Source organism: Aphelocoma coerulescens, chromosome 3, assembly GCF_041296385.1.
Source record: "Aphelocoma coerulescens isolate FSJ_1873_10779 chromosome 3, UR_Acoe_1.0, whole genome shotgun sequence".
NCBI classification, from domain to species: domain Eukaryota; kingdom Metazoa; phylum Chordata; class Aves; order Passeriformes; family Corvidae; genus Aphelocoma; species Aphelocoma coerulescens.
The window spans coordinates 118,748,272-118,775,978 of record NC_091016.1 but is presented as its reverse complement, the minus strand read 5'-3'; the positions used below and the strand labels follow the sequence as shown (position 1 = coordinate 118,775,978).

Below are 27,707 nucleotides of genomic sequence, written 5' to 3'. Positions count from 1 at the left end.
ATTGCTGATCAGCAGTTGCATTTTTGTTGGCATTCTGAGAGGAAAAGCAACAGAAATTGATTATTAGAAAGCAGTATTTATAACATAAATCCTAAAGCTACTGAAGGTTAATGGAGCTGGAGGGTTTTTTTCTTCATACATCTTAATAACATTTTTGTCACATGTTAAGGAATTGAAGTCATTACCACAGTAAAATATTTTATTTTCAAAATAAAACAAATTATTTTTAATCTTTTGTCTGTAATACTGATCAAAGCTATTTACAATTAAAATATTTTACAAAAATATTTTTTTAACTTAAAAAAATATAAAAAGAAAGCATAGGGATTAAGTCTGCTAGAGTTAAATTCTAGTCCCAGAAGATTTTGGAGAAATAGTCACAAACATACAGATTCTGTGATGCACTACAGTTTTTACAATGAAACATCCTTGTTATTCTCTAACAGTATTTATTGCAAATATACAAAATTAGAAAACATTAGAAATCTAATAAGGATATGAAGAAGTAGAGCTCTGTAGAGCTTACTGGGAAGCAATGGGAGATTTCTAGAATTCCAGTTACTAGAAAGTAACTGAAGCTGTTCTATTTTCATCATCACCACGTCTGTGATGGAAATCCTGATTCCTCACCTGCACACTGACTCCCTTTGTTTCTGTATCAGCGGCACCATGAATTCTTTTTCACTAGGAATGGCTTAACAATAACCTTACCAAAAATCACTGTGGACCACAAGTCAGAGGAGCTCAGTGACTGCTGAGTCAGAATGATACTCAGCAATTAATACTGGAAATAACTTGTCAAGTTGTTTACTGGCTAGCAGTGATAAAAGTTCACAGGCACTTTCTGTTTGCAGGATTCCTTCCAAGAAGGATACAGCAGTAAAGCACTGTCACACATTTTAGAATGCCTGAACCATTGCTTTGACAACTGCAACTTCTAAATACTCCTTAATCTAGGAGTAGATGGCAGTACAAGACATTGGAAAAAACAGGTATTTAACAGCAAGACAGTGATTACCACTACCTCTTTGAGTAGGCAGGACCCACTAATCCAATTTCATACTAGAACTGGTTTAGTGTGAATACCAGGCTTGTTTCAGTAATGCAAGCATTGTGTCAAAAATTTCTACTTCCGAATCATTGGTTTAAGGTGTTCAAGTTCATGCTCTTCAATGAAGCCTTCTACGATATGCAGAGCTCCAATTTTCACCAGCAGGAGAAGAACTTCTTTTATTTCATCACTATTTAAGAATAAAAGAAAAAAAAATTATAGCAGCACTTCTATGAACCTGGCTTAAGTACCATTTTTGTTTCATGACCTTGGCTACTCTTGGCTACTCATTAAAAGCATGCATCATCAACCACCTCAAATGCTCACAGTAAACAAGGACTGCTGAAATGCTCCTTCACATTAGACTCCATCTTCTGTTTTAGATATAAATATATATATGACATGAACATACTTTAAAGTGTAAAATATATGATATTTACAGAATTTAAAAAGTTCTTAACACAAAGTATTTGGGGAATCCCAAGGACAGCCTCATCCATTACCTGTGGTTGTCCTTGTGTAGCACATGGGCACATTGCAGCAAGTGCTGGCTGAAGTTCAGTAATTCAGGGAGAGTTGATCCACCCTTGAGATCTTGGAACCATCTTTCTGGGAGGCATGCAACCACCTATTGATACCATAAATATTTGGAAAAAATTTAACAAGCATTTCAATTTAACCAAGACACATCACTTCTGACAGGAACCTCCTGGCAAGTTCAGTCATTATTACTGTGCTTTTTCTTTCAAACAAACATTATTTCTCCAAGTAGTTATGCTTAAGAATCTACAGACCAGTATTTGCTCTAAAATGCTCTTATGCAGCAAGGTTGTTAAAAAAGACAATAAAAACAGATTTTAAATGTTTAAATTTTATTTTTTAAAATATTTCATCTTCAGTTTTGACCCCTACTAATGAAGAACAAAAGGCTTTTAGCATACACCCTCTTCCAATGAACATTATCTTTTACCTTATTACACTTTTCTATGTTATCCAGCCCTAGAGGTGTGTTTAGGATGTTCAGGAGAAGGTAACGATTCAGCAACTTGTTCAGTCCCAAATCGCGGACCTTGTCTTCCTGGATGATCCCATCCCAAAGAACAACATTGGAGAGCAGCTGCAATAATGAAGAAACAAAGAATCTGCATAACTGGTGGCTGTGAGCTAAAAATATTAAAAGTTTCATGCAAGACAGAGATAAAAAGATAATATGTGCACCCAATTCAAATACTCAGACCCCAAGATTTACACTCTCCAAACTTCTGGGCAGTTAGCCACTAATAATTTACTGCATATAGTAAATAACCTAATTAATTTTACAAGTGCATCTCTATATATGTATATATACACCTGTATATGTGTATATATGACCTCCCAAGGCTGGGAAGAGCATTTTACCCTTCTATGAGGTTTAACAATTTGCTAAGTACAGAAGGCAACTAAAACTGTCAGAGAATCCAAGACAGAAGTGAAAAAGTTACTACATCTGCTCAGGACAAGACTACACACAGTCCCTCATAACATCATGATGTTACAGTTTGTGGCATCACAGAGATTTTTTTGTAGTTCATGTCAGTATTATTATGTAATGGGTTTTTTCTGTTGCCTCTATCACTATAAATCCTTACAACTGTCATTTCTGAGTGGGGTGTAAGGCTACATCTGTGAAGGTAAAATACCCTGAGGTTAAGTTACCTGAAAATTAACCTGCTCTGAGTCAAGGAGGAGGACAGGCAAAATGAATAGCAGGGAAACTGGAATATTGTCTGGGGTTTTAATGTTTTCAGTGAAATGAATTTCAAAGAAAACAAACAGAACAAAACCAGCCCTGTTTTCTCTACCTTAACAGCTGACCAAAACCGTCTCTCTTGAAATTTTGAATGTAGTGATGACTTGTCTTCCACAGTGCTGGTCATGGGAAGAAAAGTTAAAATAAGGATTATTTTTTGTTTGATTTAAAAGAAGATAAACAGACATCTGCTCTCTCAGCTATGGATAGCTACAATATTTCTTTTACATCTATGGGGGAGAAGGGTAGAGGAACTAAAAAAAGTACAAATTTAGGAGAGTCACAGGGTCTGCTTACCTTTTTGGATAAAGAGGAATAAAGACATCTTCCTCTACAGATTTCTTCATCCTTAGGACAACTGTGTTCATCAAATCCTATTAAAAAAGAATTATAATGTGTCCTCAGAAGACTTCATATTCCATTTGTAACAACTTCAATGGTTACTTAGTTCACCCAGAGGTCTGATACCTTAGAGATAAGTGCAGCTGCCATTTGTATATAACACACATTGAGATCCTGAATAAAAAATAGAAACAGCAGACAAATCACAGCTGTAATTATCTATAGGCTTAGCCTAGAGGGTTTTGCTATATCCCTTATATCCCTAAGTGAGGCTTTTTTTTGCATGTTAATCTGCAGTGCAGCAGGAAAACTGTACATATTAAAACCAAACTAAGTTATACACATGAGATCTCCATTAAAAGATGTTAAATTCTATGTAAAAAAAAAAATCACCATAGCTAAGATAGTATGCATTTTTGGGCAACGTTTTCAGGTGCCAGAGATTGCCACCAACCTTTTTTTTTTTAAGCCTATTTATTTATTTTAAGTTCTGGCTAAGATCAATTGTATCTCTTGCCTTTAAGCCATGATTTCAAAACAGCAAACTTTGCAAGGCATAAACATTTTCTTTAAAATATTTCTTTTCATATTCAGGGCTCAAACATCTATCCCATTTCACCAGTTAATCCACCCCATTTCCACTAGATAAAACTCCTGATTTACATCAGAATAAACCCAGAATCAGGCTAAGAAGGGCCTGCTAGAGTGACTGTATATAAGAGTAATTATTAAAGGATTTCTAGGATTACATAGTAGTTTTTCTCCTCACCAATTAACCAACCTTTGGGGATTCTCAGGTTTTAAAATTCTAAGCTTACTTTATAAATAAAAGCTTAAGGAATGGACCACTTAAGTATTACAAGCATTTAAAGCTCAAATTTGGAAATATAATTAATGGAAATCATTGTTATTGCAGTGAAGAAAGATTAGATCTAGAAACAGATTCTGGATAGATACAGGCAGAATTTTTCTACGAAAAGGAGCTAATTTCTGCCTCATCATCTTCAACAATGAGAGCATCAGAGAGCTGCAAGTTTAACTATTAAGTCATCTTAATACTAAGTGACAAAACAAAAAAGTAATCAGAACCAAAGACCTTCAGGAGAATGTTCTCAGTGCCCATAGGAACACACACAAAATTACACAAAGTGGGTGAAGTTCCCCTTTCTCACTACCATAGGAGCTTTTACCTCTCTTGCTCGACTGGATTCATTTTTGGAAAGGATTTGTTTTCCAAAGATGTTACTGCAAAGCTGTACAAGGTTCTTTGTCTGTGAAGTAGATAAAGGATCCCACACACTCTTCACAAATGCTGAAAAAAAAAATAGGAATTTATTTCATTCATAATATGCAACTACTTATCTGTCCTAGTTTTAAGCCATTACAATGTAACAGAAGTAAACATAAAAAGCTCAGCCTCTCACAATAATTTTAAAGAGGCCACCTTAGCCTCACTCTGTGGAACTATGTAATCACTACATCTTGGAGCACTGTGATATCACCAACATTATTTGATATTATAATTTTTATTTAAGGTTTGATTGCATAGCTGCAGTGAACATTTTCGATACAATCTTATCATACCTGTAATTTTAGGAAGAATAGTTTTTTCAATCACTCTAGGCAAAACTTCTCTATCATGATCATCATCCCTTTTTGATTCAGATACATTTTCTGCATCACTGAATTCTTCTATAGCTCTGAACCAGGGCATCTCTTCCAGCTCTGTAAAATTCTGCTGAAAGATGACTCCTGTTAGTTGTTCAGCTGGTCAGCATTAAGAGAAAAGCTCTATCCAATGATACCCCAGATTCCCACTTGATTTCAGATCCACCCTCATCGCTGAATGGGCCAACACAGCAAACCAGCAAAACTAGACTTAAAGTTAGAATTTAATGGCTGGGATTGTTCAAGTGTCTCCAAAGAACTCAGAAGAATAACTATTTTTACAGGTGGTGTTGCAAAAGGGGCTGGAGGTAAAAGGGAAAAGTTAAGAAGATTCCACGTGCTTCAATTTCTTGAGACAACACAGTAGCTTTCTTAATTTCTAATGCATTGTTCTATGTATAGGAAAAAAAAATCATTTTTCATATTAATACATAATACACAAACACAGAATTTTTAACAAAAATGTCAACTGATGCACCTACCTCAAGAGGATTCCAACTTATTAACTGAACTCTGATCAATGGATTTAATAGCTTAGGCAGGCAGAAACTGATGTAAGCATCACAGTAGGACTCAGGAAACTTCTCTCTCCATTCCTGGAATTTCAACAGGATTTTTCTGATGTCACAAAAATCTGTATGTACATCTTCAAAGATTTTCCTACTATCCTCTAAAACGTTATCTATGGATAATATTCATTGGGAATAAAAAGAAACAATCACAGAACTTATTGAGGCATAAGCTAAAGAGTTTATGCATCTATAGGACATAAGAGATATTTTTATGAGAATTGCATTTGTTATTTGTCTTTGACACATCTGACATTGAAATAGTTTAAAAATAGCTCCCAGGAAAACCCAGTTTTAGAAAAAAATGGTGTCAGAAGACCAAGGAAAGGCAAGTTTCTTCATTATCTATTTCACAGATTTATAAAAGCACTATGTTTCAAACTTTATTCCAGAATGATAAAATTTCAGGCATGAAAACCCTTCTGCTGTTATGTGAAGAAAATGTATTATGCCTTTCCCTACTCCTCTTCATCCATTCGCTCAAGATAATTAAAACAGCAATCTTTAATTCACTCTAGCTTCAGGAAATAAATTGACTTTACAAAACAAGTTGCAGCACTGCACTGAGTACTGTCAGATCAGCTTTGGCATAATCTGACAGATTTTACCTCTAGTTTAAAAAGCCATGCATAATGCTGCCACCACATAACTGACACCAAAAGAGATCTACAACCATTCATTTATTCTTCCCAAGTCATTAGCCAGAACTGCCTGGGTACATTTTTTTCTACAGTGTGCAACTAAAAACATGGAACTCAAATGAAGTATTCCTCTACCCTTCCTTAAAAAGAAAATCATTAAAGAAGTATGAGCAAGAGATCTTGTTCCAGGACATTACATTAGGACTGTCACCAACCTTTGCTCTTCTGGAACTCGTCCACCTCTGTGGGAGTCAGCTCCTCGTCACTCGACAAGCCCTCGTGGTGATCTCCTTCTCCTGATTGCTCCCTCGCCTGCCGCCTGCAAGCCCTGCATTTTGGAATGAACTCAGATGAGTTATCCTCTCCTGTGTGTGCAGGAGAAAGCCTAAAGAAAAATAATTCAACTCCAAAAAATGTACTTAAAATAAGTCATGAGAACACCAGACGAAGGAGAGGCAACAGGCAGAGCAACAGTAACTACAAAACCAAAAGGACTGCTAAACTGTGGAAGGAGAAGGGGATTTGGGAACTGAAATCCAAGGGCTTAGAGCAACATCTCTGACCTCTCCCACAAGCTATGCAATAACCTTCCCTTCACCTCATTCCCACTGATGAGGCAAACAACTCATCCCATCTGCAACACCGAGCATCTGGCATGGAACTGGATCCTGTCTGATAGTTTAGTGTGTAGTAAACAACTGAGATCTCAGACTGTCCTGTCAGTCCTGGATCACTTGTTCAACAACCTACATGAAAGAGGTGATTGCCCCCACGTGCCAGTGGGGTTCTAAAAACTATTGTACCACAGCATCAAGAAAAACAGGCTGCAAAATCAATGGCTTGAATTTCTACCATAGGAAGATGATACATTATATGGAAGTGATATTGCATAAATACTTTTAAATAGTTATTTACATCAATTAGCAATAAAAGTTAACTGCTTCGAGTGGAAGTTGGTATTATTATATCACTTTTCATCCATTAAAATTCCAAGGTACTTGCTGCTTCCAAGTACAGTTATGAGTTGAGTTACCACTGCAACTGTAAAACTTACAAAGCTCCCAATAATATAAAAAAATTGGTACCAATCTCTGAACAATTAAAATGTACTGTCTGTCTGACCTACGCTGATAGCAGACCTGGGGGCTAGAGGTTGATTTGCTTCACTCACCACCACCTCTCCAGCAGAAACAATTCTGCCCAATTTTGCTATTTATACAGTAATACAAAAATATATTTCTGTAAAAGTTCCTATTATTAATTAAAATAGGAAGAAAAAAGCTCCCCTCATAGTTTTGTCCCACTTAAGACTTTTTAATTTAAAATATCCAGCTCTATTAGCATTCAGTTTCAAATCAACATGAAGAAATGACATTAACACATAGATGGCTTCCAAGTACTTCAAGTTTTGGAAAGCAAAAACTGAAATATTTTTTAGTGCAATCTCATTTAGTAATCCTCCAGGTTTACATTCATGACTGCAGGAATGACAGGACATCAGTGCACAGCACATTTATCAGAGTTAAGTGCACCTCTACGTAACAGTTACCTTCGATGCTCACACATTTCCAGAATCTGGGGCTTCTCATCACCTTCCAATCTACTTTTTGTTGGTTTGTCATTCCCACCTATGAGAAGACAGAAACAGCCAAAAATAAAGTGGTACATTTTTAAAGTTCCTGTTTTGTTTTCAAACAGGAAACAAAGAATCTCCTATTGTTTTGTTGTTTGGGTTTTTTAAATTTAGAAAATAGCCAACAAAAGCACAAACCTAATCAAAATTCTAACAGTACCCAGAGTTAATCCAGAGTAAATTCCTTGTAGCACTAATAACTGGCTTATACATGCAAAACATGCCAAAGAAAAAGGGTGTACTACTACTGAAGTACTATCATGTAAGCAAAAACAGCCTTTCCACTCTATTAAACACAACTAGGAACATAAAAAACAATGCTGTGTGCTGCTAAACATGCAACCACAGTCTCATTTGTAATGAGCTGGAGGTAAAATAATTTTAATAGCAACTCTTGCTGTGGCATTATTACCCTTTTCTCCTTACACCTGCTGTCAGTATGCTACACCATTTTACAAAACCATCCAGGTCTGCTACTTTCTCTCATCACCAGTTTATCCCCTGAAGAAAGAAGACTGAACCCATATGATTTAGTATTTACCAGGATCCAGTGCATCTGGCCTCCATCTGTTCCCAGCAGCTCCAAGCATATTGCTCTCAGCTTTTCCTAAACAGTTTTACAGAGTTTGGTTTTGGAGGTCTGGTTTGTTTGGGTTTTTTAAATAGCAGCAGCTAGAGATTCACACAGCATACAAACAATACATTGGAGTGGGAAGAAACTATAAGCTGAGAAAACTGTACTAATTTTTCCTGCAGTGACTGAAACACAGCTTTCTTATAGATAAAACCCTTATACAATGTGGCTTCTCTCTTCATGCTTTGCCACACATGTATCACCTCCTGGTTTGAAATCTCCAATTTGAGCACATACATAGCCCTACAGACACTCTCAGGTAAAAGTGACTTTTCAGATATTCACAGAATTCCATAATATGCAAGAATTCTCCAACTTGAGACCTCTTGGAAAACTGACTCCCCTTTTTCTTTTCAAAAATTGATGGGAAATTGCTGTGTTGAACAACTAAAAATTGACAAGGTACTTGGTCATGTCATATTCAGAGAAATTAAACCAGAGAAAAACAGTATCATGGGCATTACCGAGGTAAGAATTTCGAATGAGGTACAGTAGAACACACCTACTGACAGTGGGAAGGGGAAAGGAGAGCAAAGGTGAAATTTAAAATCTTAACCCAAAAATTAACTATTTCTGCTCGAAGACAGAAGTCATTTTCTCACTGAAAATCTGAACTTCATACTAACTTGTCAGATGCTGAACATAAGCAGATTCATTTTTCAGCTCCTCTTGCCTTCGCTTCGATACTCGCAAGGCTCGTTGCTGAAGAAGTGCATGTACAGCCCATTCCAGTTCATTAATGTCCTTCAGCTGAAATACAGTAAACATTAATCAGCTTTTCAATTGATTTAAATCTCATAAGCACGAACAAAAACCAATTTCCATGGGTTTTTCATATAGCTGAGAAATTAGAACAGAAGTATCATAGATTGACAAGTAAGTTACTGGCCACTGGAGTTTTTCAGGCTTTTTTTATAAGGCTGAAAACACAAACCAAATGCCAGTTACTCATCAAGGTAACAATTTCATACAAAAGGGTATACCAGGACAATATTGGTGTCCCTTGTTTTCTGTCAGTTTGCTTTTGAGGCACTAGCCATTGAAGAAAATGTATTCACTAACTAACATCTCTTCTCTTTAGAGTTACCTGAAGAAATTCAGAACTGCGAAGTGACACAAGATTAAAGTTAAATTTGATTCTGATAGAACTGATTTTTAACTGGGTGGTATTCCTCATTTTTCATAGACAGAATATACCTTTATCATCTTAAAAAAAAAAAAAAGGAAGAAAATATACATACTTTTTCATTCAAACAGTTTATCAAGTTTTCTACATATGTTTTCATGGCCCTGTAGAATTTGTAATTCAGAGCTGCTTCTGAAGACTTCTCTAATTCCTGGACAGACATCTTTGAGCTCTCAATATCCTCCATATATTTTTCATACTCTCTCTGGTGGGCACGGTGCACATCCTGTAAGGATGTTATCCTAAAAGAGAGAAAGCCAGGCAATCAGAACTATTGCCAACTTAACAGCTGATGCATTCCAAAGCATTTTTCCCATTATAATCACATAAAAAAATCTTTGCCTGTACTAATAATAGCACTTGCATTTGACCTGAGCAGCACCGAAAGATTTACCCATGCCAACATTTGCAGAAGCACAGGCTGTGGACAAACATCATGCTTTGGAGACCCAAATGTCATTTATGTGGTGCTGGTTTTCAAAGCACCACTGATATTTTACCTGGACTCCTCAATACACCACACTTCCAATAAACAAAAAAGCCAAATTATGTGATATCACATTATTAAATAGATTTTACCCAACGTAATCTGGGGAAAACTACAGCTCACATCAACATATCCATACCAGTGTAATACAAGTTGCATGGACAGCAGTACCTGTAAGCATTCACAGTGTGCTCACTATTAAATACAAACCAACTGAGAACTCTTACTAGTATATGATAAAATCCAAAAACCTCGGTCTACAGCTGTCACTATTAGACAGGTAGCACACTAACATTCACATATATTACAACTCTGCTTCCTCTCTTTTTTACCCCTTTCCTCCTTACACATCCCAAGTGTTTCCTCAGCTTGAGCAAGCCTATAACAGAATCAAGACAAAGACCACAACTTACTTCACCTCCCTGAACTGAACGCTTCCCAAAGAAAATAGCTGGACTAAGCTATTGCATTCTACTGTGCTACAAATTAAAAAGAAGAAAGAATAATCTATTTCAGCACTTACTATGTTAAAAACATCTACAAAGTTTACATCAAACAGGTTCCCCTTCCTCTTCTTGCTGTTTTCCAGACAGGTTTCCCACTCTTGACAGTTGTATTCTTATTTTCCCTATTTGTACATAAATCTGTACATAAATTCCTACTTCAATTAACTGAATTCCCTTCAGATAATTAAAGGTAAGAAAGCATACAATTTCAAAAAATATTTAGTCCAACTTAGCTTCAATTCTCTAAACAAATGCATCAATGATGGTCTGTACAAAGCAACACATATACAGAGAGAGCCTGGTGCGAGTTCACAGCACAATTTATGTTTCAGTTGTATTAAGTTACTTGTCTAAACTTATCTGAACAGCTGCTTCCCAGTGCTGGGAGGGATGACAGGATGGCTTACCTTGGGATGCCTGACCCCAGCTGTCCTTCCCACACGCCCTCTAGGAGGTTCCCACATCCAACCCAGGACACTTCAGCTGCCCACACAGCAGCTGAGCCGCTCAAGAAAAGTCACAGCCTGGCACACAACTAAAGAAAAAGATCCAGGCACGTTCTGAACAGCCTGTAGAGAACTTAGGCTGCTTTAGGAAATACTGGGCTATTTTTGCAACTGGTCTAAGAACTACCATAGGAGGGGTGGGAGTGCTAGCTCCACCTGCCCACAGTGAAGTTCTGCTTGCTGGGCAAATGAAACATCGAGCCAAGGCTCCTATCAAGAACTGCCAGCAAGCATAAAAAGCTGCTGCCAAATAAATAAATTTACTTTCTAAAGTTCAAGTGGACAAAAACACTCTCGGAAATTCCAAATGCTCCCTAAAACAAAGCATTGCCATGTAAAGTAAAAAATTTGTGGTACCCCATTAGACATCATTACACATGAGAACAACCCAACAAAAGCCCAATACTCTGGAAAAAAGAGTAAGACTTTGAAGCTGTTGGCTCATTCTGTGACAAAAACTCAGACAACTCGTTAGTTAAGGAGTTACCTTTCAGTCAGTCGCTTCTTCACAATTTCCAAATTCACAGGTGGTAGAGAAACAGAGGTATCAAATTTGGGTTTGGCTGGTTCATATTTACGCACAGAGGCATCATCACAAATTTCCTACAAGAATTAAGTGTCAATTTTTAACACACCACTTACACCATTTCTCCCTTTGCAACTCTACAGATCAACAAGACATCATTTGAATACTGGACAACTGATATAAAGATACATATTTCAATCACAAGTCTAGACAAAACCCAACCAACTCAAGCACGAGGTCCATAACTAACAAGGTCTACTGCTAAAAATTGCTGCTGTTTCCTGAAGAGCAGAATTAACTTTTCCATAAACAAGTAGAGTATGAGGACCTAAGAACACATATCCTACTGGATTTGAACACCAGTCTCAGAAAGATGTAATCTCCCAGTCCTGTACTCCCCAAATTGGAAAAATTTCTACAACTGTCAATTCTGACAAAGAGCTGGTTATTCAGATGCTCCTAGACTGATCCAGAGTAAGTGATCCAAACCAGAAACAGAACTCCCAGCACATCAGAATACATTTTACTTTTGTCAATTACTTACTGGGAAAAAGACAGCATTCTGCTGAACTGTGAAGACACCTCTCAGATTGACATTCAACAAATTTAGCAGATTAAAAGAGTAATTTTTGCTTTGTGACCTTGCAACATTTGTATTAGTTGCATACTCTCGCTTTCAAGACTCCTTGCACGGCAGAGAGATCAGAATTTTCTTCTCTGCTTCTTGTGATCTCTTATCACAACAGGTACCTGCCTTTGGGGCTGACACCACCATGTTGCTTCTCAACAGCCAGACAGAGATTATAGATTTTCATTATGATCTTCCCATCTTTCTAATCATCCTTTCCCTGAAGAATCAGGGAATAACTTCCTAAAATCCTTTCTAATGAGAGGGCAGGAAGGACATATAACAGTTCCCCAGACAAGCTCTCTTGCCTATGAGCAAAAAGCAACTTCCAGTGGTTAGGAAAGCATGTGTCACCTGAGAGAGTTTAACAGCTTTCTTTATCTGCTGTTCTTCCCACTTGGCTTCATCATCACTTGATCCATCACCCACAGACACTGGAAGTTAAAACAATCATTATTAGATGGAACTACACCCTTTATTTTTTCCCCCTCTCGTGTTCTCCTCCATCTAAAGCAACAATGGATCTCCCAACCACTACTGAGAATTGATACACACAAAAAACAGCAGATGAAAAACCTGCAGATGGAGGACTTCAAAACTGAAAGGCAAGGAAGGCTTAGAAAAGGCTACTGGGATTTGTAGAAGTCACACTAACATTAATTTCCCCAACTATTTCTCAGACAACTACTACTGCAGTAGGAGGCACACAAACATCTTGTTTTTATGTCTCAAAGCAAAGCTGTGTGTAATACATCCAAACAACAGTATAAGTATAGACACTGACATTACACCCAACAAACCCTTGAGCATTCCAAAACATACACTCTACTAAAGATACAAAAATATCTCATTAGCATTAATTTGAATGGCAGATTCTGCTCATAGTTATACATTCCTTATAGCCTTTATTCAAATAATAAAGTAAACCTGTGCTTCATAAACACCACCATAAGAAGCTCTAAGAGAATAAAAGCAGTGGAAAAGCCAATTATGTTTTGCACGCAGTACATTTGTTTACTTCAAGGGTTGGAATGCTGTGTTGTTTGTTTTTCATTTTTCAAAACGAGTTATAATGTCAGTGCAGGGAGAGCACTTAGAAGACCAGAGCAGAAGCAGGAGGCAGAACTTACAGTAATTTTATTCACAGTAAATGTGCCTTCTACAAGGCCATTTTTTTGCAGTCAACAAGGCCAAAAATAATTAATGTTTCTCAAAGTATCCTGTACCCCCACAAGTGAGATCTGAACCAGGTTAATGACCCATATAAACCTCAAGTACCAACTGTACAGACTTTTTCCAAGAGCAATGAGGACCTCACTCCTTACTGGACAAATCCCACATGGTTCCAGACAGTAAAACAAAGCCTCTGGGAGAAACAACACAAACTCACCCATGTCTTCAGTCATCCTCTGCCTAAGAGTTCTCATTTTAGGAGCAAAATCGAGATTCTTTGTTTCAGACTCATCTTCACTGTCTAAATCACTACTTCCTCTTCTCTGAGGGACCAGAGGACTGTTTGACACATCCAGGGGAAGATAATCAGCCTCTGTGCTGGCTAAGTGACGCTTCCTCCGAGCAGCCTCAATGTGAGCTGCACTGGGGATATCACCTGCTTGAAAGAGAGAGAAAATCTAAGCAAAAGACTAAAAGCAACACTCTACACCTACTGCCAATCATCACAACTGTTCAGCACCACTGTACCATTTTGGATACAGGACACAAAATGGTTTTCTACCATGCTGAATTCAAGGAAACAGAAAAGTAGCACTCATTCTAAAAACAAAGCTCAGACATTTTTCTTTTAAATAAATCGGTGTTAGCCTGTCCTCTGTTCTTCTGTCTCCCTAAAAGATCAGGGTTAGGTAACTCAGTGAGCTTACAAAGGAATCCAGAGTTTACAAATCAGCCTCAGAGTGAGGTTTTATTTTCACCTCATGAAGGGAATTGTGCATCACTAAAGAGGAATTTTCTGCTGCCTTTCTTCTATAACCAATGCTCATAACTTCTGATCTATTTCCAAAATTAGCACAGGAAGACAACAAATGTTTGCAACTAAAAATACGGGGGAACCATCGCTATTCTTCCAGAAGGGTAGGCCTGACTCAGGATAAACTGATGCCTATACCTTAGGTGGTTTAAGCTGAGTGGGACTTATCTCAGTCATCACACACTTCAAACACAGAATGCTCTAAAATAGCTTTCTTAAAAAAAAAAAGGGAACTAACGTGGTGATAAATCCTTTCTCCTCTGTGGAGAGCTGGATTCATTTTCAGAGTCTGAGCTGTTGTAGTCTTCATTCAGTGAAGAATAAGTTTCATCCTCATTCTCCTCCTCCTCCTCCTCTTCACAAGAGCCTTTGGTGTTGCCAGTTCCAGGCTCCAACTGACAGATTTCTGTATTAGGGGGGGAAAAAGTATGATCCATTATTTCAGTTTCAGCTGCTGGAATATGATGTGCCATAAATTATTTACATACCAGAAATTATTTACACCTTGCTGCAGCAAAGGCTGGTCACTTGTCTATCTCCACCTGTTCCCATCAAAACATACCAAATTGTAACATTCCAAACAGTCACTTACAAGCCAGTTCTTGTATTGAATAAAAGCATCTTTGATGATGCTTCCCGTAGAAAGACTACGAGTCCTTCTGAGACACAGAGCATATTTACATGCACAAAAGCAATGAGATCAACTCCCAGATAACAACTAATTAACATTCTGACTGCTTACAGCATATTTGAATTCTTGACTTGAAAAACTGCATTTAGAAAGCACTTTTTTAAAGCATTAACAATGAGGGAGCTCTTAGTTAAACTATAAACTTATATCTATCTTATCTCCAGTTATTATCAAATTGTTTTAAAATATTTATTTCTCTTCATCTGCCACTATACTTTCAGTATATCATCAGATTACTGAACAACAGAAGAACCTTTTATAAGAATATGATATGCTTTTATAAGAAGTTACTAAGAAAATTTACCATCTCATCTGAATCATAACCTCAAAGGGAATTACTCCTCAGTCTAATTTTTTTTTATCTAACATGAGTAAATATGGTATATCTGTGAATTGACAGAGGTGTCAAAAGGGGAATACATAAAGAGAACTTTCAGACACATTTGTTTCTAAAACACACAAACTCCAAATATTCCAACAGGAAACTTACCACAGAATGGTTTGGGTTGGAAGGGACCTTGAAGATCATCCCGTTCCACCCCCCTTCCATGGGCAGGGACACCTTTCACTAGACTAGGTGCTCAGGGCTCCATCCAACCTGGTCTTGAACACTTCCAGGGATGGGGAGTCCAGAGCCTCTCTGGGCAACTGTCTATAGTTCAATGAAACTAGGGATACTACCAGAATAATCAAGGCTATTGACTACATTCAATTAAAATATTTAAAAGCTGTAAGAGCACACAATTTAATAATGCTTACATTAAGTTTCATCAAACAAAACGCTACTAAGCTCACATTTTCCCTCAATGCCAATACTCAGATCAAACTGCAATTTGACAGCAATAAGCAATGGATACCTGGCCCATAGTTTGAAAGATATGATGTTGAGGTATAAACTTATCAGAACTTTGTTAACTTTGATGTAGTACATGGTTCTGGATAATCAGGTTTTCTCAAGAACAGCCTCCAAGTTCTGATAATCTTTTACCAAGGTCAAACTGAAAATAATTTCAGCACAAATACATTACAATTATAAACCTGTAAACTAACACTGTAAGTATAATTCTGGGTTCAATTAACATCTAACATCAGTATTTTTACATCACTCTTCACTTCATAATATATTTAACCAAAAAAAGGACTTACTTTTGCTTTCTTCAACTTCTGTCTGTGCAGGCAATAGGCTTTCCTTCTTTTTAATTCTAAAGGTTACTTCATTGAAGGATGGCTTTTTAACTTTAAAAAACTCTTCACCTAGCAGATAAAACAAAGTGATTCTGAGTAACATTAATAAAGTCAACAATATACCCACATATATATGTATGTACTACATATAAAAGTGCATGTAATCTCTATGTGTGTACAGCATAACTTCTGAATCACAGAATCAATGAGGTTGGAAAGGACCTCTGAGATCAAGCCCAACTTATGACCAAACACCAACATGTCAACAAGACCATGGCACTAAGGCCCACATCTAGTCTTTCAGTTCTGACTGGATTAGTTCTAAATATTACTATGGCTTTATCACTCATAATCCATCACCACTTAGTTAAAAACTGTGCAGCTCAGCTGTCTCAACACAGCAAGGTTGCATTGCTGAAATGCAGGGTCTCTTTGCAGCTTATCTCCACCAAGGTGGCCACATCTTACCATCAACCACAACAGTAACAGCTCAGAAGTGTCTTCTGAATGAAGACACTTACGTTTCATTTATTTAAGCTTGTTCATCATTAACTAGTCATGGCATCACACAGTACTTGTTCTCTCTGGTTTTCTCCAGCTGTAAGAAGATTTCAAATGCTTCCCAGCCAAAAGAACACAGACATAAATTGTCAAAGTACTTTTCACAGAATCACAGATTTGTTAGGGTTGACAGGGACCTCCAGAGATCACCTTGTCCAACACCCTGCCAAGGCAGGGTCACCTGGGGCAGGTAACACAGAACATGTCCAGGTGGGTTTGGAATGTCTCCAGAGGGGGAGACTCCACCCCCTCCCTGGGCAGCTGTTCCAGTGCTTTGCCACCTTCAAGGTAAAGAAGTTCTTAGGTTGAGGCGGAACTTCTTGTGTTTTAGTTGGGCACCACTGAAAAGAGTCCGGCACCACTTTCCGGGCACCCGCATTCGAGATATGTAGATGGAGTGATGAGACCCCTCTCAGCCGTCTCCAGGCTAACCAGGCCCAGCCCGCGCTTTAGTATGGGTTTACCGTGCAAGCCCTCCCCTGACACAGCACCGCTGGCTACGTTTACAGCGAGAGGCAGGAGGGTGCCCAGCGCGGGGCTCGCTGAGGCGGGAGCCCGAGGCAGCCCTGTCCCGGAGCTCCCGGCCCTGCCCTCCGGGACACACACACACACACACACGGTCCCTCCTCACCTTCCCGCTCCTCCTCGCCGCCGAAGCTCAGCAGCTCCTTCCCGGCGCGGCCCGGCCCCGCTGCGGCCCCGGTTCGGCGCTGCCCTGGGCCCGTGCCCGCCCCTGCTCTGCGCGCCCGGCCGCGGGAGCTGCGCGCCGGCTCCTCCGCGGGCAGCGGCCCCTCCGCGCCGGGCCCCGCGGGGGGATCCCCCTCGGCCTCCGCTTCCCGCTCCGAGGGCGAGCTGGCGCCGGAGTCTGGGGACGGGGCGGCCGCTGCCTCCGGCTCCGGCTCTCCCTCGCTGCTGCCGCTGGAGGCTGCGCGCCGCCGGCCGCGGAAATTACGCGGGGGACGGCGGAACATCGCTCCCGGGGACGGCTCCCGGGAACCGGCGGGATCCCAACGTGGGCCCCGGCGCGCACGCGCGGCGACCCCGGCGCGCCCCGCCCGCGGGTGGGCGGGAGCAGGGAGGGATGGAGCGGGAGAAGGGACTCGGCAGCGGTGTCCCGTCAGGAGGAAGTACAAGGCGTTTTTCTAGTATTTCATTGATGCCTAAAAACGTCATTTGTTTGACGAACCGTGAACCCTTCAGTGCAGGGGCTGCCGTTCTGGGTGTGTGGTCCCCCCTCCTCCACAGTACCATCGAAAGCTTATGGGGTTCTGGAATTATAAAATATAATTTATAAATAATATATGATAATATATTATTTCAATATGCATAAGTTATATGTAAATTGTATTGCCATAATTAGTGATGAATATTTATTAACTTCTGTGATTGTTAGGTATTATGTAAATAAATAGTAAATTGAAATGTAATTGCTAATGCCTAACTACACATAAATAAAATAGTTATTTTAGAATTAGTAATAGCACACAGTAATAGCAAATAAATACACTTTATAAGGCCAGGGTGGAGCTCTAAGCAACCTGGTCTAGTGGAAGACGTCCCTGCCCATGGAAGGGGTGTTGGAATTAGATGACCTTTAAGGTTCCTTCCAAGCCAAGCCATTCTAGGATTCTATGATTATTACAAATACAAAACTGATTCTGTAGCTTGTTGTCAAAAAATAATCACACATTTCTCTCCCTTTCCTCAGGCTGAGCTCACAGAAGGAGTCGGGCAGGTGCCAGTGCTGGTGGAAGGGGAGGGGAACATATGGCTGGGAACAGAAGGAAGGTGGGAATGTGACAAGTGATGACAAATTGGTTTGCTTGGAGAGGAGTTGCACTGTAGCTTGTACCAGCCTTTGATTTCTGCCGTGCTGACTTGAGCTGTGTGTGATTTGCTCTGTGGAAAGAAAGTACATCCCACTCCAAATGAAACCATGAAACCAGGCAGAGCAAGTCCTTCAAGTAAGCCTTTGTGTCCCAAGAGAAGTATCCAAAAATAGCAAATGTTTGAAATGTTCTTGCTTAAATTGCTCCACCTTTCTGTCCTTCATCTGCAAGATGAAGATACTAATATTAACTTGCCTCAGGAATCTTGTGAAGAAAAAGCTGCATTTGTGAAGCACCAGTTACAGTAAGAATAACATAAAAACCCAAGAGAAAATCAACTAAAATATATTTCTATTCAGCACTGCTTCTGAATGTTTATTAAATAAAACCCAAGGCTACTTAGTGAATAAGGAAGATTATAAAAACTTTAACAATTCAGGAAGCACAATTCACCTTGCAGCATTATTCATTTTCTGAAAAAGGGTGGGGGTCTGGTGGAAAAATAAAGTAGTTATGCAAATGCTGAAATAAACCTGTCCATGGATTTGTGCTTAAATTGACTTACTGCCAGGTCTGATTCAAAGCTGCCTTATTGCTGTGGAATTGATATGGACTTTCCCTGGGTAGTTTCTCTGACTGGAGGGTGAAATTGAGGATAGTCTGGGGATGTACAGGTGTATTTAGTTGTTCCATTGTGACCTGGACAAAGCAGAGTTTGCTGATATAGATTTACCTGGAATAATGCCAGTGAAGTTTCCTGTTTCTCATTTACCATCCAGGACTGATAAAGACTTCATCATGCCAAGCAAAGATGTTATGAGTTTTACCAGGAACCTTTAACATCTTTATAATAGCAACAGAGCTTCTTTCCCAGGTCATGTCTCTGTATTAAAATTTTCTTCTCTTTCATCTGATTTTAAATCCTGACAGTCTCGTGAGTGCTACTCAGGCAGGGCTGAGCTGGCTCATTGTAAGACAAAATGGCCCAGGACCTCATCATGGCAGAAACATGGGACACAACTGCTGTTTCAGCAGGTTGAAACTGCCATGTTTGCAGTTGTCCCTTCAGTTAATATGCCCACTAAGTGCCAAGATAATAATCTAGGCAGTGGCATCCAATCCATGATGATCCCAGTTCAGAAGAGGAAAAGCAAATTCAGTGGCAGCAATGCAGTGCAGTATTTCTTGGAAGGACTGCCAGTGCCAAGTGCCAATGGATTTATCTTGTTAGGCAGTAAAAGCCCTTTTCCTGACATTGCTGACACAGGACAAAAGGATAATTTTGCCTTAAACTATTTAGCCATGAAGGTTAAAGGTAACAGACAGGTGAGGGTTATTTGTCAGAAATAGTAGAATCATTTGGTTTTTTACTATTTTAGTGACTCTTCTGCCAAACCATTCCTCTGGCAAATGAATTTCCAGAAAGACTCTGAGTAGATCAGTGAAGTAGATCAGCAAATTGTTATAGATTTCCCTTTCCAAAGCAAGAAGCAGGATAAAAGCCAGACAAGCCTTGCATGAAAATTCAAGTGAAGCATTAATGGCTGAGAGTATTATCTCTTTTCACACTCCATTGATTTAATCTCTGGCTTGAACTCTTGTTAAACTTTAATGTCAATGTAAGTTACAAAGTGACTTACTCTGACAGACTTACCTCTGGTCAAAATCAAACTTTCAACAGCAAAAAAAACCAAAAAAAACAAAAAACAAACCTAAATCTAGGAGGACAACTCAGTTTTGGGAAATGACTGCAAAACGAGCTCCAACCCTCTGAATGCAATAACTTTGTCACTGATTTGAGGTACAGCACAACGTTATTACTTGGAGCTGGTGGAAGAATTTGCCTATGCTTCCGTTTTTCATGGAAAAGTCCAGCAGGATGTCAGGCAGATGGGGGCAGCAGCAACACCTCAAACTGTCAGCGTTACAGCAGGCAAGCAAGAGCCACAGTCAGGGGAAACCTCTGTGTTCCATCAACACAGAGCTTCTGTGTAGACTTTCATAAACCAGCTTAAAACCACTATGATCTGTTTGCCGTGTCAATTAATCCCTGTTTTTATTAATTATGTTATTAATCATACATTTACTTTACTGTCTTACACTGTTTTGCCTATCTTTATCATAGTACATACTTGCTCTATAGCATGCCTGCATCTTTCCAGAAATCTGTGAATCTGAAAAAAATTTCCTTTTCACAGCAACTCACAAAACATTCTGAAGCCTGAAAAGATTTATTTCAAATTTTCTCAATGTTTATGTCATTCATCCTTTAAAAGCAATGTGTAATTCCAGAGAACCTCACAAAATTTGGTACACAAGACGTACACTACTCAAAACTAGTACTGGTCCACAGAAGCCAACGATATGTAGCAAATAACAGGTTTTTAGCACCTAAAACTGAAAGATTTGTGGGGAAAAAACCTGCATTTGTAGCAAATGCAGTAGGAGGTCCCAGCCTATTCAGATTAGACTGGCTTCTTGGCTTGCATCAAAACTTGAGTGTGGAGAAACAACTGCATCTGAAATGAACCTGCAACTCTGACTTACCAAAATATTATTTACTAATTATGGCATAGGGGTTGCAAATTGCAACAACTAACCTTGCTTAACCCCATTACTCTGCTATTGTCAGCCCTTGACACTTGTGAAATTTCTGCGTGCTTGAGCGTTTCTGCCTGCCTGCACTGCAGCTAGGGATAGCAAGTAAAACCCTTGTGTCTGCTCAGCAGTTGGCAAAATTTTATTTGCCATAATTCAGTCTGCATGAGTCAGCACTGCCTCCCTTCACAACATGGTCTGGCCTGTCTGGAAAGCTACTTTCTCTATGGTTACATAGATGTTCTGTAAATCTCAAAATAATTTCAGTGCGGTAGGCAAAGAAGCCTTTGCCACACTGAACAAATCCAGTCCAGCTCCCCATCCACTAGTAAAAAATATCAGTGCTTGGCAGGGAACAAAGTTAGGACACGAATATTTTATTTTATACAGCTATGAAGTATTAGAAAATCCTGCAAAATTAATAAAGTAGCTATTTGTTATTTTAAAACCTGTGTGGGCTTCTGGTTCAGAAACCAAACCAACATCTCTAGAAGTTCTATTTTTAATCCAGTGCGTGTTTTGTGCCTTCTACACCTTTTTGATAAATTGCTACTCAGAATTAATATCAGAAATGCACCACTCCTGTTCTGTTAGGTGTGGAAAGCAAATATTAACTTGTCCTTTTGTTTATCCTGTTGTGTTTTATGCCTCAATTTTTAAATAAAGATGTGGGTTAAAAGACAGTATCTAGCATTTTCTCAAAAGGAAGAAAGGGGTTGAACACTGCTGTAAATATGAAACTTTCAGCAGCACTGAGTGAGGGCTCACTGCTTCTGTGTTCTCTGGAGGGAAAAAAAGGAGGTGCGAAAGAAAATTTAGCATGAATAATAGACTTGAATCTAATAAAGAGGTCAGAGCTGTCCCTCATCAGGTAGGTGTGGCTGTTCCTAAGTAGTTCTTTATAGCTGGGACAACAAGCTGGACTCTCCAGATGAGGAAATGCCACTCATTAGGAAGCAAAATTAAACAGGTCAGTACAGGAGCAACGTGTGCAGGTTACAATTGAAAAATTACTGCTTTGTGACCACTCAGAAATAGTTGTTGCTTTATGTCCCTTGGTCCCTGACCAGTAACTGTGCACAAAGCATGGCTTATTCTTGCAGTAACTGATTTCTAGTGTTCATTTGGTTCTGGCTTAACTTTATGTGTTTTAAACATACATTTGCAGGAAGATGTCTGCCAACAAGCTTAGACACTGCCTGGTCAGAGGGCTTGGACAGGGAGTATAAAGCATTCACTTCTGATGTGTTTTCTGCAGCAGAGCAGAGAAAATAAACAATATTATGGAGTAGACTAAGAGCAGAGATGTCATGTTACCTACTGCCATTCAGTTCAGGCTAAACAACTTTATTCATGATCTTTTTTGCTGTCAATGGAGATCTTTCATTATTAATCTAAAAATAGCAAAATTGCTTGTAGCAGGAAACTGAGGACTGAGTACAGACAATGATCAAAGAGTAACGCCTTAATGTGAAAATGGAATTGCTTTTAATAGTAATAGTTTCTCCATCTTCATTATATCTTGTTAGGCTTTGCTGTTATGTGTTGGTTTGGGCTCAGACATGAGAAGGAGATCCTAGAATCATAGGATGGGTTGAGTTTGACCTTAAACATCATCTAGTTCCAACGTCCCTGCTGTGGGCAGGGACACCTCCCACTAGAAGTGTAGGATAATAAATGATGCCATAACAATCCTAGAAGATGAAACATTATATATAGTAAATCCTACTTCTTTTCTGCTCCTCCCATACTTTCACCTTAATTGATCTCTTCTGAGTAGCTGTTGTGCTGTAACCATGCCCCTATGCCTGGAACGAGCCTGTATCTTATCATACCATTGGTTTCTTATCCTTTCAGCTCCCTTTTATATTATCAGTTATTATTAAGCAATTTCTCTTACCTAACGGCTTTTTGAAACAAACTAATTAATTCCTGTTTCTTTGCCACTGTCTACTCATTGCTTCAAGGGTACTGTAACCAGAAGGGACTTTTATTTCACCTGGTATTTGACATCACCCCCCAAAACTACATGTTGAAGCTTGCAAAAAGCACTCTCTCCAAACCCCAAGATGCCCAAAGGTAGTATCTGCAACAGTGCCTGTAGAAACTGCACTTTCATAAAAGTAGTGTTTTTCTTTTGAACCTGCTTCAAGCAGTAGTCAAACTCTGAGTGGAAACAAATTTCATTCTCTATTTTAAAGGTATAATACTAGTTTGTGCCTCAGACATTACTAATGAAACATCTCTGTAAGATCCTTAGGTTGAGTAAGAGTTTAGCTTTCTTCAAGGATGCATTTTTTGGTACCTGACACTAAACTTTGGATGTCTACATACCCCATTTCCAAGGAAGAGTGACTTGAGGGACTGCTGCATTCAAATGTGTCTGCACAACAGGTTGTGAGTCCTCCTCCTCTTCCTGATAATTAATCTTACAGATATTTATTATTCGAATATCTCTGATCATCTCCAGTTCATTGTAATAACATAGATAAAACAACATTGAATTTGTGCAGAATCAGAGTACATAAAGCTTTGATGTGCTAATTTTTTTATACCAGGTTATCTCGCTAGGGAGTCGGCTGAATTTTTAATTCCCTACAACTCCACCCTTCCTAGGCAACAGGTTAAAAGAGGTGGTTCTGTGACCCTACTGGGTGTCCAGCTGGGGGGTCCTCAGCACAAGAAAGGTGTGGTCCTGTTAGAGTAGGTCCGGTTCAGACCACGAAGATGCTCAGAGGGCTGGAGCACCTCTGCTATGAGGCAAGGCTGAGCGAGTTGGGATTGTTCAGCCTAGAGAAGAGAAGGCTCCAGGGAGTTCTTATTGTGTCCTTCCTGTACTCAAACAGGCCTATGAGAGAGATAAGAGGTATTTTCACTGGGCCTGTTTCAACAGGAGAAGGGGTAATAGTTTTAAACAGAAAGAGCGTCAATCTAGATTAGATATAAGGAATAATTTTTTTACAGTGGAGGGGGTAAAACACTGTCAGAGAGGTTGTTGGTGCTTCATCCCTGCAAACATTCAAGGCCGGGTTGGACAGGGCTCTGAGCAACATGATCTAGTTGAAGATGTCCCTGCTTATTGCAGGGGGTTTGGATTAGATAACCCTTAAAAAGTCCCTTCCAACCCAAACTATGCTACCATTCTGTGATTTTCCTGGCCTCAGTTTTGTCAAAGGAGGTGTTAGGCAACATGTAGTTACCTCAAATGAGGTACATTGCTGCTCTCCTATAGGGAACTCGCATAACATTAATGAAGCAGATGGGTCATTCCCTGTCTGTCATATTTACAGAATCAAATATCCCAGCATCCTTTATACATTTCCTGCTTGATGTACTTTGTCGCCTCAAAGCCAGTGGTTAAGCACAGACACAGCCCAAGTCCATTTGCTTGTGGGGCCTGGCAGTAACATTAATAACAGAAGAAAGGAACCGTAAGGTACCTTGAGAAGTCACCTAGTTCAATGTTCAAGGCATGATTGAGTAACTGTATTTACCAAACTCCTCAGATATCTAACCTGTTCTTAGAGATTTCCCTTCACAGATTTTTACACTGCCCTTCCCAATACTTAACTACTGTAATCAGTAACCTAATGTTCTTTGTCTTATGAGAAGAAACATATTTATCTGGTTTATTGTTATCTTAATTCTCTCTACAGTGGCGTTTATGAACCAAGTAAACTGTTATGCCTGATGCAAGCACTTGTCTTCAGTTCAGAGCAGGCTGGAGGTGTTGCCAGCACAACAAAGTCACATTTAGAACTGCTATATCACTATAATGTGTACTAAACAGATTAAAGGCTGCATTTTAAGGGGTGTTAAAAAGTAATTCAAGTGAAAAATGTTAGATGAGAGACTTTTTAATTTGGCTTCAGAGAAGCCTGTTCTTGACCCAGGGCTGCTTTGTTATCCCAGTCAATTATTTGGAATTAAATGAAGCACTGCTCATGAAATCTGCAGATGACTTCAAAACAGCCCAAGGCCACCTGGGCCCCTTGAATAACACATGTTTTAATCCTCCTACACAGCAAATACCTGTGCATCAAAGCCGAGGTTGAGTCCAAGCATAGGACAAAAATACAAAGCATGGGTTTGGGCTGGGTGTGAGGGAGGAGAATGCTGTATCTTCAAAAGCAGTGAATCAGATGAGGGCTGAGGAGGTCACGAGGGGTAAATTCATGAATGCTGCCAGTGCAATGCAGCAGCTGCAGCAGCAAATGCAAACAAACATCGGGTGTGTGCTAGGATGTGGCCATGGCCATTGCATGGCACAGGAACGTGACTGTTCTGGAATTATCGTGAATGATAAAAGGTGTAACAAACTGGAAAGGCTCATTAGGAACCCAGAAGAATGAGTCAGTGGAAAAATCTTGCTCTTTATGAAGGTGATAGGTAATTATCTACCGAGCAAAAGCATAGCAGAAAGGCACTGTAATCATCTGTGCACGGCGAGATCCACTCACTGGAGAAGGAAAAAGTTTGGTGTTTAAAAATGATGGCATTTTCCACGTGTTTCCTTCCTATCGGATTCTTTACTTTTGGGAGAGATAACCCCCCGAAACCCTACGTATTTCAGTACACTGAGCAGTGCCAGGTGTGAGCCAAATTTAGCTCCTGCTGCCAGCCCCCTCCGCGCTGGTGTGGGGGTCCCAGCGGGACACTCTTCCCATGGAAAAGCACCAAGGGTGCTGTTACCTGCTCCCAGGTGGAAGAATTGTCCTTATCTGGGACAGGGGCCGAACAGGGGCCACGGCTTTTCAGCTTCTAGTAGAGGACTGGGATACAGCCGGAAAGCTAAAGAAAAGGTAACTTACGGCGCAGACGAGGAGACAGCAGTTGGAATCGAGTGGGACAAATGTGAGCAAGGACGGGGTAGATCCTCTGCCAGGTCTTTAAGCAATAGTTATTACCGTGCAGCAGGGGCACCGACGGGCTCGATGCCGACATGCCCGGACCGCGGCACTGTTTGGCGAGCCGGGCCCAGACCCGGGGGCTGCACCGCCGGGCACGGCGACCCCTCCACCGCGCTCCGAGAGCCCCGTCCCGGCTGCGGCGGGCCCGGCCTCGGGCAGCGCCCGCCCCCGTTTCCTCCCCCGCCCCCGCCGCCATGTTGTGGGGCCGAGCGCCGCGGGAGGCGCAGGGGCCGCGGCCCGGCGGAGCCGCCGCTCAGGGCAGCGCAACAGGTACCGGGGGCGGGGGGCGCGGGCGGAGCGGGAGCGCTGCGGCTCCCACCGCTGCTCGCTGCTTTACTTGTGTTTTATCCCCTTATCTGAGTCTGGTCTCTTTTCTTTTTTTTAATTTTTCTTTTTCCTTTTTTTGGGTGGGGGCGGTGTCGGGGGCTTTGGGCGGTAGCGGCGGTGGCTCCCGCTGCCGGCGCTGCCGCCGCTCGCCCGCGCTCCCTCAGTGCGCTGCGAGCGGAGAGATCCCGGTGCCTGTGCCCGAGCAGCTCCCGGAGCGCCCTGCCGAGGTGAGGTGACTCGGACGCGTTTGTAGAGCCCAGTTCCTTGTGGTGATGGTGATTTTGTTCCGGCTGGTTAACTGTGAAAACCCGGAGTTTGGAGAAACCGAGCTGGTTTCTGCAGTTAAAGTTTGCAAACTGTTCTGTCTGTAAATAGACTGGCTTTTCTCGGTCTCGACTTCTCACCGCGGCATGTCGTAATTCAGAAAATAAAATGAGGCTGCGATACGTGATTCGGTTCCCTAAACATTGAGGTACCATTTTGAATACAGTAAATGGTTTTCACGGCAGCTGAGGCTTTGACATCTGTCACATTGCAGAACTCGAAAGTAGATTGTGCTTTAAGATAGTGCCTGCCTTCTTTGAAGTCATTCTTGCAGCGGTTCTCTTAAACATCAGTCTGAAATTCCCCCATCTAAAACACGGGAATGAGAAGCCTCAAGCTTCTTTGCCCCTTGTGTCCAGGCTGCCCTGTCGTGTGCGTTGCTCTTTTGGGAAAATAATGTTTTTTAAACTCGTTTGCTGTTGGTGCTGGCCTGTGGTGGCCGCAGCTCCCACGCCGGAATGTGCACAGGGAAAATCGGAGGATGTGTGAAATAGAACGAGGTGTGGGTGACATCGGTGACACATAAATTGCAGCTGGCTTTCAAGAAGTTTAAATAATTCATCTGAAATTTTCTTGTAACAAACTTCTGTATCCGCTAATGCGACGGTGACATTTAGAAGTGATGAGCGCTAGGAACTAATTGGAAAAATAGCTACGTGGGTTTCATTCTGCTACCAAAGCTGGTTCATTTTTGTTACCTTGTTTCCACTCTACCTCCCCTGTTTTTTTTGTGTGTATTTTTTTATTCTGACTCAGCTGGGAGGGGCATTCACACTGCCGTACCTCTGAGTATTAGAGAAACCCTAGTTTAGACTCTGGGCTCCATATGATTTGAACTGCCTGATGCCTGCAGACATGGATTTAGGCTGCTCCTTGCTCTCTGTTGAACAGAATTTTTTGTCAGATTAGCCTCCTAACTCAGATGCCTAAATTAGATCAAGTGAATATGCTTATCCTTTTAATTACTATCCTGAGGGAATTGCATTTACTTTTTTCTCCTCCATCTGTACAAGATCTGGGGTACGGGATGTGTCCCTGGCTGAGTTGTAGCTGTCACTGTAATAGAAACAAAGAGGATGTTCCTGTAGCAGTAACAATAACAAAATGGGGTGCCTATGGTTGGTTTGTG

At 40.4% G+C, this 27,707-nt stretch overlaps 2 protein-coding genes across 10 annotated transcripts in view; one reads left to right on the top strand and one right to left on the bottom strand.

Moving 5' to 3' along the window:
* Nucleotides 1-185: 185 nt before the first annotated feature.
* Nucleotides 186-26,051, bottom strand: GCFC2 (GC-rich sequence DNA-binding factor 2). Of its 5 annotated transcripts, none has more exons than XM_069011712.1 (20): nt 25,829-25,916; nt 17,222-17,858; nt 15,991-16,098; nt 14,392-14,559; nt 13,557-13,775; nt 12,521-12,600; nt 11,500-11,615; nt 9,569-9,755; nt 8,954-9,077; nt 7,610-7,688; nt 6,276-6,388; nt 5,333-5,532; nt 4,767-4,920; nt 4,373-4,494; nt 3,309-3,356; nt 3,138-3,214; nt 2,893-2,959; nt 2,022-2,168; nt 1,555-1,679; nt 186-1,241 (listed from the first exon to the last, which is right to left on the bottom strand). In XM_069011712.1, exons 2-20 carry the CDS (start codon nt 17,559-17,561, stop codon nt 1,127-1,129), a joined length of 2,589 nt encoding a protein of 862 aa, XP_068867813.1. In that variant the 5' UTR covers nt 17,562-17,858; nt 25,829-25,916; the 3' UTR covers nt 186-1,126. The 5 variants fall into 5 exon arrangements, with proteins under 5 accessions (XP_068867813.1, XP_068867814.1, XP_068867817.1 ...); XM_069011713.1 differs by having other exon boundaries at nt 4,767-4,917; XM_069011716.1 differs by lacking the exon at nt 17,222-17,858 and having other exon boundaries at nt 25,829-26,051.
* Nucleotides 26,052-26,126: 75 nt separating this feature from the next.
* The window catches only part of ITSN2 (intersectin 2), an 81,266-nt gene continuing 79,685 nt past the window's right edge, over nt 26,127-27,707 (top strand). For 4 of the 5 annotated variants that reach the window (XM_069011708.1, XM_069011706.1, XM_069011711.1 and 1 more), the window contains exon 1: nt 26,127-26,197. The gene's annotated coding sequence lies outside the window, so the exon portion shown is untranslated. Of the gene's footprint in view, nt 26,198-26,260; nt 26,482-27,707 lie in introns of those variants that run through there. The other variant, XM_069011707.1, reaches the window with a different exon arrangement.

Coding starts and splice junctions, on each gene's coding strand:
- GCFC2 (XM_069011712.1), bottom strand. CDS start 17,561: ATGTTCCGCCGTCCCCCGCGTAATTTCCGCGGCCGGCGGCGCGCAGCC. Junction 13,776..14,391: donor GAGAAAGGATTTATCACCAC/GTTAGTTCCCTT, acceptor TCTTTCAAGCAG/GTGATATCCCCAGTGCAGCT. Junction 4,921..5,332: donor TAAGTTGGAATCCTCTTGAG/GTAGGTGCATCA, acceptor GTCATCTTTCAG/CAGAATTTTACAGAGCTGGA.